Source organism: Mastigoproctus giganteus, chromosome 1, assembly GCF_048544385.1.
Source record: "Mastigoproctus giganteus isolate SK-2022 chromosome 1, ASM4854438v1, whole genome shotgun sequence".
NCBI classification, from domain to species: Eukaryota; Metazoa; Arthropoda; class Arachnida; order Uropygi; family Thelyphonidae; genus Mastigoproctus; species Mastigoproctus giganteus.
The window spans coordinates 8,897,824-8,915,341 of record NC_143575.1 but is presented as its reverse complement, the minus strand read 5'-3'; the positions used below and the strand labels follow the sequence as shown (position 1 = coordinate 8,915,341).

At 38.7% G+C, this 17,518-nt stretch overlaps 1 protein-coding gene across 2 annotated transcripts in view; it reads left to right on the top strand.

The window, feature by feature from the left end:
• The window catches only part of LOC150090536 (anoctamin-7-like), a 55,753-nt gene that overhangs the window by 22,661 nt on the left and 15,574 nt on the right, over positions 1-17,518 (top strand). Inside the window, exons 3-13 of one of the 2 annotated variants that reach the window (XM_090378691.1) lie at positions 5,651-5,782; positions 6,658-6,758; positions 7,227-7,302; positions 12,086-12,440; positions 13,040-13,090; positions 13,377-13,474; positions 14,038-14,249; positions 15,531-15,686; positions 16,261-16,297; positions 16,396-16,505; positions 16,654-16,808. In XM_090378691.1, the coding sequence (XP_090234817.1) occupies positions 5,651-5,782; positions 6,658-6,758; positions 7,227-7,302; positions 12,086-12,440; positions 13,040-13,090; positions 13,377-13,474; positions 14,038-14,249; positions 15,531-15,686; positions 16,261-16,297; positions 16,396-16,505; positions 16,654-16,808 (1,483 nt within the window). The remainder of the gene's footprint in view (positions 1-5,650; positions 5,783-6,657; positions 6,759-7,226; positions 7,303-12,085; positions 12,441-13,039; positions 13,091-13,376; positions 13,475-14,037; positions 14,250-15,530; positions 15,687-16,260; positions 16,298-16,395; positions 16,506-16,653; positions 16,809-17,518) is intronic. The other variant, XM_090378700.1, reaches the window with a different exon arrangement.

Sequence of the window (17,518 nt, the reverse complement as noted above, 5' to 3'; positions counted from 1 at the left end):
GCCGCATTAACTAAGAACAATTAACTAGAGCTGCAGCAGAAGTGATTCATGCACTGCTTCTATGGGAACATGCAGCAGCCTGGAAGGCAAGACTTCAGGAATTTCAAGCCCTGCTATGGGCCATCATGGCCTCCTGGCTAAAGATACTGTACAATAATGTGTACACATTATTGTACAGTATCTTTACTGTACAATAAAGATTTTCTTCTTCTACATGGACTTTTATTAAATATTAATTAACTAAGAGTAAGAACAGGTGCATGTACACCAATGCTAGCAGTATAGTAAATATGAATTTGAAGTACAGATTAAGTCATGAAATGCAGACATTTTTAGGAATACTAGAGACGTAATGTCACTCAGACATAAGGGAAGCAGAATTTGAATATGGAGGAGTACAATGTATATAGAAAGGATGGGAAGGGAGAAGGGTTACGCTCTTAATTGGGAAGAGCAGGATGAATGAGTGTGATAGAAATAGATTGGGCCAGTAAATCAGAATGTCTTATAATGGGGAATGGATTTTAACTTTCCACAAATTGACTGGAAGTTGTGGTTGGTCACACACACTAGCAAGACTTTTGTGGATTTATTGGATGACTGTTTTCTACAGCAACATGTTCATCTCATTATCAGCAGTGATTCTTCAAGCATAAAGAATTTGTAGATAAAGGAACCACCAGGTGGCAGTGATCACAGTGTGCTGATGTGAGATTTCTTTAAAGACGTAACTACTGTCAAAGGAAAGGCTTTAGCTTTTACAAGTGACTACAGTGGTCCCAGACAGTTTTTTGAATTCAATGCAGTGGGCCCAGCTGATGATGTTACCAACAGCAAATTCTAAATGGGAAGTGTTCAGAGAAGTAATCAAAGAAGCTACTAGGCTTTTCATGCCAACTGAGAAATACTGTTCAAGGTTTAGACCTAAATGGATGCCAGATGAAATGATGACTTGTGAGAGAAAAGAAAAATGTGTGAAATGCATATAAAATATCAGGTGATATTTTATCTGGGAGTGAAATGATTTTGTGATAACTGAAAGCAAAGTGGAAGAGAAATCGTGGAACCCAAACATAAACTCAGGGGAGGTCCCCTGAATTTAAGAATGCTATGGAGTGGAGATGTGCGAATGTATTCCCAGTTGATAAAGGGGGGGATCAAAAGGTGATATGAGTAATTGAGGGGCAGAAATGGAAATCGTTGAAAGTGCCAAAAACTAAATTTTTTAGTCAATAAAGGATGCAATTTTTGCTTTTTTTTTTTTTTTTTTTTTTGGCACTTTCGTCGTTTTCCAGATTTCTATTTTCTAAATCAAAGATTATTGAAAAATAGTTTGTTTGAAGAAAGCCATTATGATTCTCATTTCCCTCTATGAATAAATTTTGTAACCTAATCTTGACTGCAGCTAGGATGGTTGCGGGAAAGGGGTAAAATTGGAGGAAAGAATAACCAAGATAATGATTAAATTTTATTTTTTTTTTTGAAAAAATAATAGAAGGTTAAACATGCAGATTTCAACATAGCAGCTTTTTAGTCACTTTCCCTATCATAACGCTCATTATCTTCGTTGTACTCCCCCCGAACAAAGGGCTTTCTAAAAGTTTTTGTCCAAAACAGAGCATAGCTCCAAAAGATCTTTCCTTTTTTTTTTTTTTTTTTTCTTGATTAATTTTATTCTTACTTGTTAAACGGAAACATCGGTATTGAGGGTAGCTGTTTTGGTTTTTTTTAAACACAGTGAAAATCTTCCGGTCGAAAAGTTCGTTGAAGGAAGTTTTGATCTGGTTGATGACTTGTCCTTTGATTTATGATGCTTTACTTATGCTTAGTTTAGTAGTGTTTATAAAGTTATCAGCCAGTCTCGCAAAATCGAAGAAATCCTCTGGGCCCATTTAAACTATCTCAAAGGGGTTTTTTTTTTTTTTTTTTCAGTCTTGCACTTTTGATGACCTCTTCCAGCTCATCAAGGTTTAAGGCTTTCATGAGCCTCTTTGTTTTTTCTATGAGTCCGAAGTTCCTGCCACAAGCCATAAAACTATGCCTCACAAATAAGATATTTAATTTCAATAATATTAAAAATTGCTTTGGCCGCCAAACGAATCATAGTAAAGAGTAGTATTCGGTTTTTACTTTGGGCCACACAGCTGTCAATTTCATTTCCTCCCCACACCCAGAGATGTCCTCATGCCACATACACATGTAGCTGTTATCATTAGTCGGGTCCCCAGTTGGTAGCACAGTTGATAAAATCGCTGTCCTCCCCACACCGGGTGGAAAAGACCCGATTCGAGTCCCGCCGATGATGTGAGGAATTTTTATAGGCCTTTTTCACAAGGTGACTGAGTTAGTGGGTCTCATCCGAGGGTAGCATGAGATAATCTCGGGTTTTTTCCAAACAGAAAATTGACCTCAGAACACGCAATTTACAGACAATATACAAGGAGCAATATGGCCTTAGTCGCTGATGCTGCTAAAACCCTACAACAACAACAACATTGGTCGAGTCGTGTATGTAGAGGTTGTACCAAGACAATTGGCACGAGTAAAACATTGTGGAATTGTAAGTGTAGGAATGAACGGTACTTGCTGCATGTCCATGACACAGACAACAGTTAAGCTACCAGGCAACTGACAATCAATGGTATCAGTTTTTATTATGGCCTGAGCCTTTTCGTTGGTACACCTGCAGTTCGTTATCAGCTTGCCATTTGATACATACCAGGAATGGAAGCAGATTTTATTGCAGCATTGAGTTTATCACAACGGTTAGAAGTATCTGAGTTAGGTCTTCCAGGTACGAGATTAGGAAAGTCTATCTTCACAACACTTCTATAATATTTAAGTGTAATTCGACTCTGTGAATGTTTTTCTTGAGCCATTACTCACTTATTTCACGAGAAAATGACGTAATGTGACAATGAACTAGATATCTGTCATCAACAGCAAAGTTAAATTTATGTGCATTGCATTCTGATTTTCTTCCCCTTTCATCTGTGTACAGCAGTAATTCCCCTCTTTTCTTTTCTTTTCCTGAACAGTCTGTAGGCGCCGAGCAATCAAAGCAAAAATGTCTTTGAATATCTTAGTACAAACTTGAACATGCTCAGCATTACCATTGGAATAGTGTAACAAAATGTTGTTTGCCTTCGACTGTCGGTCGGGTCATTGTAGGTTCCATGATGCCGCCTACCTACACTGCTCGACTAAATTAACAAAACAAAATGTGTTTCATGAATATTTTATTGTGAATCGTGTCGCCGAAGGCGAATATTTGATATTAATCGGCATCCTGGCGTGCCTATTAAGGCATCCATATTATTATCACAAGGTTCTGAGATGACCTTCTTTTTGGAAACAACTGGTCATTTTAAAGTAAAATAAAAATAACTGAATCCTGCTTATCTTTTACATATTTTATTTGTTGGAGGATTTTGAATGTTGGACGCTTTCTTGTTATACTACAAACGCCACTTTGAAGAAGAATATTTCTTGGCTAGTAATATAGAATTATGTTTTACTAGAAGCGTCGATATGGAATCGAATAATGTTCTAACTAAACAACTTCTTCGTATCAGCCTCCCCAAATCCATTACTCCCTTCCTCATAGATCCACTACGCTAACCTCTTAGCCACGACCAGCTCTATCCTCTCTGCATTTGAATCTCATGCAGAGCTTGCAGTCACCTATGTAGACCTCGAAGCAGCTCTCGACTCAATAAACGTTCCTGCAATTCTGAAGCTACTTTCAGACCATTATCAAATTAAGATACAGTTCCTTACTTCACTCCTTCAAAACAGAAGAATCCGACTTACTGTCCACGGCCAAACATACGACCGATGTATCCCTTCAGGCGTGCCACAGGGTGGTGTCTTTTCTGGGCTCTTGCTTACAGCGCTTATCTGCCGGCTTGTTGAGTCCAGGCATGATACTTTATGTTATGCTGATGATATGAAACTCCTCACACTGATTTCTCCACATGATGATCTTGTGATAATAGCATCAATTAACAATATACTCCTGGAATTTGCAAACTATCTCAACCAGTTCGGATTAAAAATCCAGAAAAGTCTGAATTTATGATATTCTCATTAAAGAAAACGCCTTCTTATATTCAGCCGACACTGTGTAATTGCCCTATCGCCATCGTCAATAAGTATACTGATCTCGGGGTTGTTTTTGATCATAAGCTCTGCTTTCGTAACCACATGGAAAGGCTGCTCACCAGGCAGCTTGACTCCGATGGATGGCGAAACAGCATTTACATTATATTAATGATGTTACAACTACCAGAAGATATATAAATACCACAGTATATTCTCTGCCTTTATATACCGCAGAGGTATGGGCATCTACTGCCCCTAGCACAATTCGCCAACTTTTTTTCTACTGAATTTTGGCCCTTAAAATGGGCTATAAACAAACACAAACTTCCTCCACAGCTAGCTAAGGACAACTGAAATGGCCAGTGATCAAAATTCACATGCTCGCCACGCTGATTAGGATGAAACACCCTACTACGACTGTCAAATGATCACTGGCAAGATTTCGACACCATCATTCTGGGACCTGTGCTCTTGGAGAATCCCTCAGCCTTCCCTCAGAGGGACTCCAACTCTGTGCCCACATCTCAGCCGTCTCCATCTATCCGACGGGTTTCTGCCTTTTCAGCTACTCTCATGTGCCCAGTCTTTGGATGCTGACGTTAATAAGTTTGCTTGTGATAGGGAATATAGACGCCACATCCTTAAATTGTACTTCCTTATCCCTCATCCTTCTCCTTGAACCTCGCCTTAATGCTGCAAACCAGCACTACCATGTGACATGAAGATGGCTTACTACCTCTTCAGTTTTCTATCTATATATTCTTTGTACATTTTGGTGTATATAAATGTATTATACCTTGAGTTTTGAGCTGTATTCCTTTTTATTCGTCTACATATGTATTTTCATACGTTTGATTTATCAGTGTTCTTTCTCTTACATATTGTACTATTACTGTTAACCTCTGGCCTTGAGCCGTGAAGGGTAATATTGCAATATATCAAATTGTATTAGTATTATTATTGCAATAAAGATTTCTTTCTTCGTAATCGAATAATATTCTGGAAAACAAGTGTGTATTTATATCATGTTACGTGCCAGACTTATTACTGCTTCTGTATTAGTACATTTTTTTACTTTATTGTCCATGTGCGTTATATCAGCTTTAACATATATAAATAAATTTTGCGTAGATGCTTCTCCATCCTGTTAATGCATTTCCTCATACCGTAGCTATCTTCTCGTAGCCACTGTTCTATTTTCCCTTTCCTTTAATGCCCTTCCCTTTCGTTAATACCCGTTCTTCGATCCATATGTGCTCAAACTGCAGTCTTGTAGTCCTATCACGCTAAAATGCATGCACCCTTTCACTCCCTCTAGTTATGCTCCTCTTCATTCTACATAAACGAAAAGAACGTGCTTTTTTTTTTTTTTTAATCATCCCCACCCACTAAACTCACTGCATGTGGCTCCACCACTTATTCCCTGTAATGCGCACGCTCATTAGTGTCTTCAAGAGCTGTCAGTTTCTGTCTGGATAGAGTAAATGTTGCTCACCAGTCAACATCCTTGTATTACTCTTAACTCTGAGCTAGTTTTTCTTTACAGAAACGTACGAAGAGTGTAGAGGAATCAAAGCGTGGAGTGAACGTCGTGTGCCAATTAGAGATCGTCGAAGAGTCCACCGCACTTCTCTCCCAACCAGTCCAGCCTCTTCCTCGTATCACGGATTTAGAACAAGTATCTCCATTATGATCATTCGTCACACCACTCACAGTCTTGCACTCATATGCACTCCTATCCACTAATCACACCAAGACACTTGCTTGTTCACGCTCTACCTAAGTTAAAACGCTTCAATGCAGTAGCGTAAACTCCTTGCTAATAGTGAATTGCTAGGCGATACCAACTCCAAATCGTTGTTGGAAATCACACAAATGCGATCTGCATAAGAGTGGTTCAAATTGAAATTTGAATTACCCTTGCATTTTACCTCAAATGATTCGTTTTATGAAACGTATCACTGCCCGGTTTGACTACGACTTTGTGTTTGCCTTTGTCTTTTAAACGGAGACAAATCCATTTTGACTTTGTCAATCCTTAAACGTTAAAAAGTTTATTCCCTCGCCACCATGCAACTTCATATCACTTACAACTGGCTGGATGTTTTTTCACCTGCTGCCTAATTTGCCACTATCACCCCAAAGAAAACTTTTCCCACCACTCATTATCTTTCAAAATGCTGTCCTGCCCTTATCTTCAACGGGTTGAAAAGGCGTAAAAATTTCATGACGTAGTAAATAAATAAAAAAAAAAAAGGATTTGTCATTACTTTAAAGTACTTGTAGTTTCTTGATGTGAACGATGTTTAAACAAGTATGACTTTTTCTGTCCCTCTCTTCCAGTTCTATGCAGCACTCCCACATAGCAGCCATTAGGTAGTCGATAGCGTTTCACAACCCGAAAATATTCTGTCAAAAAGCATACCTTCGAAAAGAATTACGTACTTTCTTTTCTACTAATCCATATTTCCGTGCAAATCGGTACCAGAGAAATATTAGTTAATAAAGTGCAACCATTTCGTTTATATCTAATAAAATGTGATCTATTTTCAGGTGACCAAGTGTGCGCACCATTTCTGTCCAACTGTATTGATTGGTTTATGGGTTGGGAACACAAAGAAACTTTCTTCTGGTCTGCCCTCAGATTGCGTCTTGTAAGTATCTGCATTTGGGAATTTGTTTTATTGGGCGTAGGAGGCTGACGTAAATGAGTGAGTGATAGTGCATTTGCCGGCTCACTTAGCGCACTGCTGGGACCATGAACTACTAATTTGTTGGCCCATCGTTGGTCTAAAGCGCTGAGGTCTTTTACTCCTTTAGCGTATTCTTTGTAAGGCTCTAACCAAACATTCATGGTCCTAATAAAGTGACCAGGCAGCGTAGTATAAGGCACGTACTGGAGACTGTGGCCTGTCGAATTCTTTTCATGTATTCTGTATTTTTACTTTATGACATTGCAGTTTTGTCTATATCAGGCTAGGGACTGACTTCGTTGACACGAAGTCCCTAACTTGATATAGACAAAATTCAGTATGTTAGAATAAAGACATACTGAATTGGAGTAATACTCACTTGGAGTAAAGTGCTGTTTTATTGTTTATAACTGCTCTTTTATATTTCAGGTGTACAACATCCTTCTTAATATCGACATTCGGAAAATGCGGGAAGATCAAAGTAATCCACGAGCTTCTCGGCAGGGTAAGCATCATAAAACTTCAATATCTTCATATTGTTCATTCATTCTGATATATTGGATGTTCATTCAATCTGATAGATAGATTGGATGAACAATGACCAAAATTAAATCGCTCTAAAATGACGAACGCGTTACCCTAATTATTTAAAATTAAAATTATTGAAGTTGTTGAAATGACTCTTCAACCTTGAAAACTACAGAAAAGACAGAAAGATGTAGAGATCTTAAACTTGCTCTACTAAAGCACTGATATTTTTTTAATAAAAGTTGGCCTTAAATTTGTGTTTAAAGTATCGCATTTGAAATATTTCTCCGGTCCTCCTCGTGAAGATATTTTACTTAGAGCTGCAGATTATAAACACGCCTGTTATGGAATGCCAACAAATCCCGATGATATAGTTGAGGAAATATTCGAACAGATCAAGGAATTTCTTTGACATAAACTTTAGACATTTGTAGTGCGAGGGGATGTCCAAAAACTTTAGCAATTCGATGAAATATCAGGCTGCCTAACTAATGTGCTGCGGACCTAAAATGCACATTTCTAGTTTCGTGGCACTGCCACCATTCACAATTAACTGTCGCCTCCTCAAAGGAGAGTTCTCACCCTATGATTTTTGCTCGATTTTTGATTGCTGCATATTTCTTTGAGGACAAAGTTAGTGGAATTCTCGAAACCATTATTAGAAAGATGTGGCAGGATGATGCTAGTCGTGCTAATCGTTGTTTTGAGGTGAACAAGAGATCCCTAACAGAACCATATCTCATCTTCCCCACGACTGAGTTAAAACTGACCGATTTGTAGTTACCCATCTCATCCTTAGCTTCGTAAAAATTCGTTTGTGAAAAGGCAGTGGTGACTGGCGATGTAAACCAGTCTTTGACGTCTAACAAAGCCAAGTCAGCGTTGCATGCTGGATGAGATAGGCTTCTCTGCTGCAGATTTTTCCTGGATTCAACAACTTGGAGATATCCATTGACATGCGAAAGAAATATTTCCTTAGAGAGCACCACACATTTTTTCCTAAAAGAGAGGTGCGAACTTTTGTTAACCAGGAACAGCAGGCTTCTTGCATCGTTCAAACCATCAAAGTAAAAACCAATTCTAAGTATGTGCAATAAAGGCACGACCATGGCCGAGTGATGATTTACAAGTGCGGAATTGTCCACACTGCATTCGAATCCATGTAATAATACAAAATATGGTATTACATATCCTTCATATAATCGGAATTTAATCCGAAACTTCCACTTAGGAAGTAATGCATAAAATTAACTCATTTGACCAGATTTTGAGGAATCACGGTTTCTCGAATCCTACAAAAATTTGTCTCTAACAATAAAAAATTGGTTTAGTGAATTTTTTTGGCGATTTCTATAAATCAGGACTATATCCTTCTGAAATTGAGTGATTGCGATAGAAAAAAAAAAAAAAAAAAAACTCGTTAGGTTTGTGCTAAAATAGCTTCAGTTTAGTAGAGTTGGGTGCAGTTGTAGCTAAATTGAACGTAGAAATGTCCGGGTTTGGACTTAATTGAAAATGAAGTAATCATTAAGTTTTATGATTATTTTCCTCAAATTATGTTAAATTTATTTAATAAATGCTTCATTGAGGGTACTTTTCCAAGACAGTGGAAGCTGGCACTGCTAAAGATATTGCATAAGCCTGGTAAGCCTAGAACTGATCCGAGGGTATACAGACCAATTTCTCTCTTGGCGAACATGGGTAAAGTTTATGAAAGGTTACTTGCCAGAATTTCTGCGATGTTAGAGGATAGGCATCTGTGTTCTGCTGATCAGCATGGATTTAAGAAGGGGCACTCTACAGAAGACGCCATAACATTTCTTTTAAACTACATCAAGGATTCTTCTGATAAATATGTTTTTATGGTCTTTATAGACTTTGAAGGAGCATTTGATTCGGTATGGTGGGAAAGTGCCCTTCGATCTCTTGTGCTTGCATAGTGTAATAGTTACATATTTACCACTATAAAGTCCTATTTTCAGGACAGATTTATTATTACTGTGCGTGCACGTCATCTGTCATATAATGCCGGTGTCTCGAGAGGTTGTCCTCAAGGTTCGGTTTTGGGACCTCTCTTTTGGAATGCACTTTTATATCAGTAGCTTGTTAAGTAGGGTAGGGTACAGAGTTTGTTAAGATAGCCTATACCGATGACCTTGTGATTGGAGTTTCTGGGCGGTCAAGACTTATATTGGAAAAAAAAAAATACAGTCAGTTTTAGATGATTTAATGCAGTGGGCCGAATTGAACAAATTGAAGCTTTTTGCAAGTAAGACCTGCTTTATGGTTTTTAAGAAACAATTTGATTACGGCACACCTCCAAGAGTCCTTTTAAGTGGAGTTCAGATTCCTTATGTGGCCAAAACTAAGTATTTGGGATTAATCATAGATGACAAACTTTCCTTTTTGCCACATGTTTCACACCTGGATGTAAAAGTAAGACACTTTACAGCCTCCATTGCTAAGATTTCTCGTAAGGAGTGGGGATTGAATAAGAGGGTGTTGTCGTTGTATTATAAGACTATATTTCTCCAGATAGTGGCATATGCGGCTGTTGCTTGGTTTTCTGTGGTTATTAAAACTAGCATTCGATCGAAACTTTTATCGCTTCAGCGCTCTATGTTATTAACTTTATTGAAAGTACCTAGAACAGCGTCTACAAAACGCCCTACAGGTAATTGCTGGTACCATGCTATTGGTTTAATTTATTGTCTACACAGGGATTTTGTACAAATTGAAAAAGGGTATGTTGTTAACGTTTTTGGATATCACAATCGATTTGGAGAATAATATTAAAGAAGAAAAACAACGAATATGGAATAAATTAATGGATTTATGGCAGAAGATGGGAAAGTGGTGAAGTTGGAGCTGTGACGAGGAAATATATTCCCCGGTGAACTACGCATTATCAAAAACCATGGCATCTTGGTTTGCGCCTTCTGTGTATACTTCTTTTTTGTTAACAGGACATGGCTCACTTAGGGAAAAATTATATTGAGAGAGGATTGGAGACAGATCCTTTCTGTACATGTGGCGAACAGGAGACTTGGATGCATGTAATTTTTTTTATGTCTGGAGTATGAAGACCAAAGGCAGACTTTGATGGCACATATTCCTGGCTTATCGTTTTATACAGTACATTTACTTATTGCAAATATGTTTTAATTCATTTCAGGAGTTTTCAGCTGCTGTTTTTGCAAGAAGAACTGTTCTTATAGTAATTCTTTGAGAGACAAACCTGGTGACCGGATTGTCTTCATGGAGTTTCTTGTTGAACCCGATTCCTTGTGTCGGTTCTGTGATTTTGGAGAACGTTGCGTTCAACTATTGGTTTCTACCTCTGGCTAGCAGCTGGAGTGCTGGACCTGATTCATAGTGTTGGGTCTGGTGCTCTAATGGTTCTATTATCCATGGCGTATAGTTGGACATTTGCTGGACAGTACTTTTATTGGGTTTGGAGAGTTCAGTGCATGTGAAACAGCAAATGAGGAAATATTCAGTCGAACTGAACTGCGATTTTTGAAGTTTATAGTTGTGCCATCCAGACTATTGATTATTAGTGTTATTTTATTTTATTTTATTTTATTTATTTATTTTTTCCTGCTGGCTCCCTGGTATGGGCAATCCGGGGAGCGGGATTGCTGGCACTCACTGGTATTGCACTACCTCCGGTAGGTGGGGGATTTCGTGCGCTACAGTAAAATCAGGTAATTCAACATACTTTTCCAAGCCTGCTTTCTAAAGACTACATATTCACAAGTTCTCAAGGTAGAGTTGGGCTTATAATCAGGGTAGCACCTGGGTGCTACCCTGATTAAAGAACACACTTGCACACACACATACACGAGTGTTTAATGATATGTACAGAGCATCTAATTATATGTAAATATATATTGTATATAAATCATGTATATACTTTGATGTACATAATCTTGAGACTGTATGTTGTGTGTAATTAATAAATGAATGAGAAAATCTGCTAAAAAGCACCAAAGTAACTAAGACTGCCTAGTTACTTTGATGCTTTATGACGCGTTCGTTTATTGCGTCTGTAATTGCATATGTTCTACAACCAGCTTTCTGCTCGTAGGACGAAAAACTTAAATTTCCGGGAAGGAAAACCAGGTACCCTCGCCTGAAACAGACTAACCTAGCCATTGTGAAAAAATGTCCATAAACATTCCTGCATCATTGACGGAATTCAAACCGAAGCCTGTTTTACCTGGTTTGGGAGGCCGATGATTATAACCACTGTGCTACCGCGAGGGCGTTAACTCAATGAATAATTTAATAAGTTAACGTTGCAGCTATAATGCATTACCAAATGGCGCCTCCGTAGCCAGATGGGAAGGAGCAGCAGTGCGTAGCACACGCTTCTTGATTAGACCGGGGTTCGAGCCCGTCACCACCAAATACGGAGGATGCGGAAAGGTCAGGGAATGACCACCGCATATCCCGGAGCAATATGGCCTTAGTTGCTAATGCTCCTAAAAACCAAATAGCATTACCAATGATGTAATGGTGATTACAATAACTCGAGGCTCTCGTAGTAGCGCAGTTGGTAGAATCGTCGTCCTCCACAACGTGGTTGAGTTAGTCGGTCTCAGGCGAACGTAGTTTAGTTTTTTCTCCCTCAAACTCGACTTACAGACAGTATATACGGAGCAATATGGCTTAGTCGCTTGAATCCCCCTAAAACCCTACTACTACAACAACAACTACAGTAACTTCGATAGTGCGTGTTTTTTTTTTTTTTTTAGGTCTTCTTCACTTACTGATGGTAGGGGCCTTCAAGGATTCTTTCTTTCTTCATGATTGTTCATGCCTGGAGCCTGTAGACATAAATTCTGCCACTAAAGAGAAGTCCCCAGTGAGACTGAGTGACTCCTTCGAAAATCCCAACCAATTCGACCCACCGAAGACTGTCCTGGATACCCGTAAGTTACTCTCTCGAACGTGGGTACGATGTTGCCAACACCAGCCGCTCAATCTCATCAGGAACTACTTTGGAGAGAAAATCGCCTTCTATTTCGCCTGGGTGGGGACGTTCATTTCTTCTCTTTACGGACCTACAATTCTTGGTCTTGCTGTGTTTTTCTATGGAGTTATCACCAGGTGAGTCTAATCACACTCAATAAATTTATTTCGAAGTATGCAAACTGAATTTGATTATTTTATTGATGCGCCATCTAGGCAGCAATATTGCTATTGGCTTTTGTATATTTATTAACATCCAGAATACCCGAAAATTCTCAGATGGTCATGTTTGATGAATTTTCGGGCAATAATCAGAGAAAATGCTTTTCCTCCGGACGTGGCAGCGTGTAGATTAGAATGGGATTACCAAAAGCGAAACTGGTTCATAAATCATTTCTGGAGAAAAATTCATGAAACCGTTGCCTGAAGCTGACTAACTCATCCATTTTAGCGAAAAGAAGTCCATAAACTTTCCCGCCCATAAAAAAAAAAAATTGTTGTATTAGGGCCATCTCAGAAGATTGTGAGTGAGAGAAATTATTACATTTTTAATCTGAGAGTTAAGATGTCCGCAGAAAATCTGAATTATAGCAACAAAGAGTTGACATTCATAACTTCACTCGATGTTTCCACATTCAAAAAAAAATAATCAAGATTTTATAGATTTATAAAAATCCAATTTCTTTGCTTTTTTTGTCTACCGATGTTTTTTCAACAACGTGCCCTTTTTACTTCAGGGTCATCCATGACGACGCAACGTACAAGTCACCATCTGCGAACTCAACGAAGTAAGTTCATCTCTCTCTCTCTCTTGATGTAGTGTTATAAATACCGGTTTATCTCTGTTTCGATTTGTATTTGACTACTTTTTATTATTTATTTTCTATTTACCTCTGTTTTGTAGCGCATCCATATTAAGATGCATCCAATTGGCCTTGCTGCCTTGGAGAGTGCATCCTAACTTTTGCATATATAAGTATAGTAGGTGCAATAAATATAATATCCTCCTTAAGCTATTAACTTAAGCTGTTGATATTTTCGACATGTCTGATAGCGAGTAATTCATTTCAACAGCCACACGGATCGCGGGGTAGCCTACTACATCGATCTCATCAAGTCATCAAGCGACAATACCCTCACTCCCGGTTTTGCATTTATTATCTGCCTCTGGGGTAAGTTATTCGCTGTTATATTCAAAGCAGGAGTACTTGAAAGGTTCTGAGACTAACACGTGCAGTGACATTTTTTACCTCTACATTATTTGCCCTCTTAGTGCATGTGAAGGTTTGGAACATAAGAAAACCGCATAGGAGCAAGATCCGAAATATATGGCGGGTGTTATAATGATGTAGTCGCAGTGGCCATTAGTACTTCTCTGACCACATGCGTTATCTTGAAACAGAAACCATGGATTATTCAGAATATCTCGATTTCTTTTTTTTTTTTTTTTCTCTTGTTCTGATCTTTATCGGTCACCATTTCGTTATGACGCCTCGTGTGGCAGAACGATGCCTTTAGAAAAAAAAAACAAAAAAACGCATTTTTTTGACTCCCACTGCACCCTCTTAGAGCACCACAGTGTGACCAATTTAAGAACTTTTCAAGCATTTCTCATAACTTTAGAGAAATTTCGTATTATTTTACGTTGAACCATACCATTGCGAGTGGTGCTCTTATTATTAGTAGGAAGCACGTGAGCTAGAAATAATTGCTTTTTTATGATTAATTTTTAAAGGCACAGTGATGATGGAGGTATGGAAAAGGAAGCAGATCGCTCTGGAGTACCGCTGGATGGTGGAGAACTTCGATGTTGCAGAAACGACTCGTCCGCAGTACTATGGAACGGAGATGATAGAAGATCCTATCACCAGACAGATCATCCCAATGTACCCATTCAAGTACAGGGCGATGAAGTACATGACATCAATGACCGTCCTACTGCTTATGGTAGGTGGTCGAACACAAAATATAACCTATAAATTCAATCATTAAAATCTACCCACTAAATTCCGTTAAAAAAAAATAAATAAAACTTGCCGTTGTTACTTACGTTGTGCAAAGTAACCAAGGCAACAATGAGGCGTCAGTACCTTGCGTCTATCAATATTAGATATTTTTTGGATCGGTTTATCTGTTTTTCTGGATGAAAAATATGAGATTCCGAGAGAAAGACCAACTAACTCAGCCATGGTGTGAAAAAGCTGAAAGCATATTGCGAAGTGGAACTATGTCAGTTTTAGAGGCACGTGCTATTGAATTATGGTTGAAGTAACTTTTCTATGAATTTGATGTGGGTGGAAGCAATTGAAATACTCGTCGTGAAGAGATTCGACCCCGGGCTTTTTCCACAAGGTGTGGAAGGACAGCGATCGTAAGAATTGTGTTAACCGCGTGAAGTAAAACCTCAATTTAGCAGAAACCTCAGTAAAACCTCAATTTAGCGGATTATATGGAGTAAGGCCTGTCCACAGAATCCGATTGGCGTTAAAGTCGAAAGAAAGCCATATAGTCTCTGAAGTTGCCAGAATGTTATGAAAAAGGGCTGTACCATTTTGCTTTCCTGGCCACTCTGTCTTATTTTAAAAATATTTTAACTGATGGGAAATACCATAAAATGGAGAAAGTCACGTCACCGGCTACCCTATGAACGAAAAACTTGGTTCAGTGGATGATGTCCTATCACCCGAGTTCACCGAAGCTTGGATTTAATGTACACGCACGTGCATTCATGTATCCGTACACGTCTTCTGGCGTCAATCTAGAGGCAACAAAGACTCTAATGTCATCCTTCTAATATAGTATTGGGTGGGATCCTTAGGATAATGGTTTGATAGTTTGGTTGGAGGAGGAGGAGGAGGAGGGCAGACATCACCATCAACAGTCATACATCTCCTCACGTCTTCAGTGGCTTCCAGAATTTACAGCATTGCAAAGATGAGATTTTTGTTTCGTGTGTGCGTTCCATGTCTAATTTTGTTTAGCAATGACAATTGCTGTCCCCATATAGCTCACGTAATTGGAAATCATAGATATGGGGGGTTGTGGAACGAGGTTCTGCAACTTAAATCTCTGAGGAGAGGGGAAGACATGTTTATAAGAGACTTATTCTGTTGATAACAATGTTATGTTCATTACTGTTGATACTAACTTTGAATTTTCAATTTCATTAGTATTGTATTAACGAAATAATTTCGTTCTGAATAAAAAAATAAATCATTTGGTCAATAGGTGTGCGTTGTGTTCATCAGTGTCCTGTCCGTCATTCTGTATCGAGTCTACTTCGAAATATCGGGATGCGACAGTAACGACAAGATGTGTCAACTCCTCCACAGCACCATCATCGCTTCCGTCCTCAACACCATTTCCATCATGATCCTCGGGGTGGTAAGGTTGTCTTTCTTCCGTTCCTACAATTTCAGTTTAAGTCAGTGGTGTCCAACCTTCCTACCAGTCCACTCTTCGAACGTCACATTAGGAATCGTCTTGAGAATAAGCATCACTGTTAATTCAGGATCCTACCCAAATGATATTCGCAATGTTTTCGTGAAACTCGGAAATAAAGAAGTTGGAAGAATTTAGATCTGATAAATAAAATAGTTGGCCCATCAGTTCAAAATTTAATGGCAGTCCGAACTTCAAATCTATGGCGAGTACTGGGACTGACAAACGAAAGTAAGCTGGTCCTTGCATCACAATCGGGATCGCAGCATGCATTTTGCCGTTCCCACCAGTGAGGCACGTCATGTGACAAAAACGAAAATTACCGAATTTGTTAGAAATATCTAACAAAATGGTCAGATATTTTTCCGATGGTGGTGGAAAAATTCTTTGAGAACTGGACCAAGCCTGAGAACTGCACGTTGCACATCACTGATTCAAATACTTTCCCAACCACAATTACTAGTTCAGTAATTATTGCGGGCTATTAATTTTAACGTGGTTCTGTTTTCAATTACAGATCTACGAGATCCTTGCCGTGAGACTCACCAACTGGGGTAAGTAACTTCCTTTGATTTATTGGTGGATTTAATGAAAGGTAGAACTAGGTTGCACGCTGCCGGACTTCGAAATCACACGATTCGTTTCTTTGCAGAGAACCACAGGACCCAGAGCGTGTATAACGACGCCCTCATCGTGAAGTTGTTTGCGTTCCAGTTCGCCAATACGTACGCGTCCTTATTCTACACTGCTTTCTTCAGAACGGTAAGTCGAGATAAACGCTCTTCAGCGGGTCTTTCAGCCCTTGCCGTGCCTATTTCCTAAGATCATTGGTAGTAATTCGAGACCATGTATGCTATGGACAGTTTTCATGGTACCAATTATGGACAAAAGTTTTCTGTTTTATTTGCAGGGACTTGGGACAAATGGAATTCTGGGTATGGGAAGCAGGTTTGTTGATAAATGTGACGACGCGGACCAGAACTGCATGTCTTTGCTGTCTTTTCAACTACTCGTTCTTATGGTGGTGAAACCATTTCCCAAGTTTTGCAAGGATGTTATTCTTCCGTAAGTATTGTTGTGTGTGTTGGTTGGTTTTTAGGCACATAAGCAACTTATGCCTTGTTCACGGGCCGATTTTCATGTTGTGTGGCTGAAAAACCTGGAAAAATTCATACAGGAAACTCCTACCTCCTTCGCTTGAGGTTGGCCTAATTACAGCTCCGTTTGATTAGAAGTTCCTGTGAGATGTAATTTAATTTAGGGTCGATCAAAAAAGTCAAAGCGTGTGAGATTCTGGACGGTTACGGAACTATGGCAATTTCAATTAAAAAAAAATGGTTATGGAGTTTTAAAAAAGAATAAGAAAAATTTTAAAAAATAAGTGGACACGTACCTAATAAATGTTTATTTATACTGTGTCTGCTTATTCATATTCTTTTTTTAAGGGGGAACGAGTCCCCTCAGACTCGTAATAATCTTTTTTTTTCGGCTCTAGCATACATCAAAGAATTCTTTTGCGCATACTTTTGAAACACCCTTGTATAAATAAGATATAATTGGAAGTACAATCAACGATTTGTTTGTTTTTTTTAAAGTTAATTTTGAGTAAAGAAATGCTAACGAAATGTATATACGTTTCAAGCAGCTTTATATAATTAAAAAAAGATTTAATTAAAGTGCATTTTTCCAGCTGCAGTTCGCGCAACGCTACGAAGTTTACTGAATCAGCATAAAAAAAGAGAAAGTCTCCTTTTTTGCATGGATTTTTAAATGCA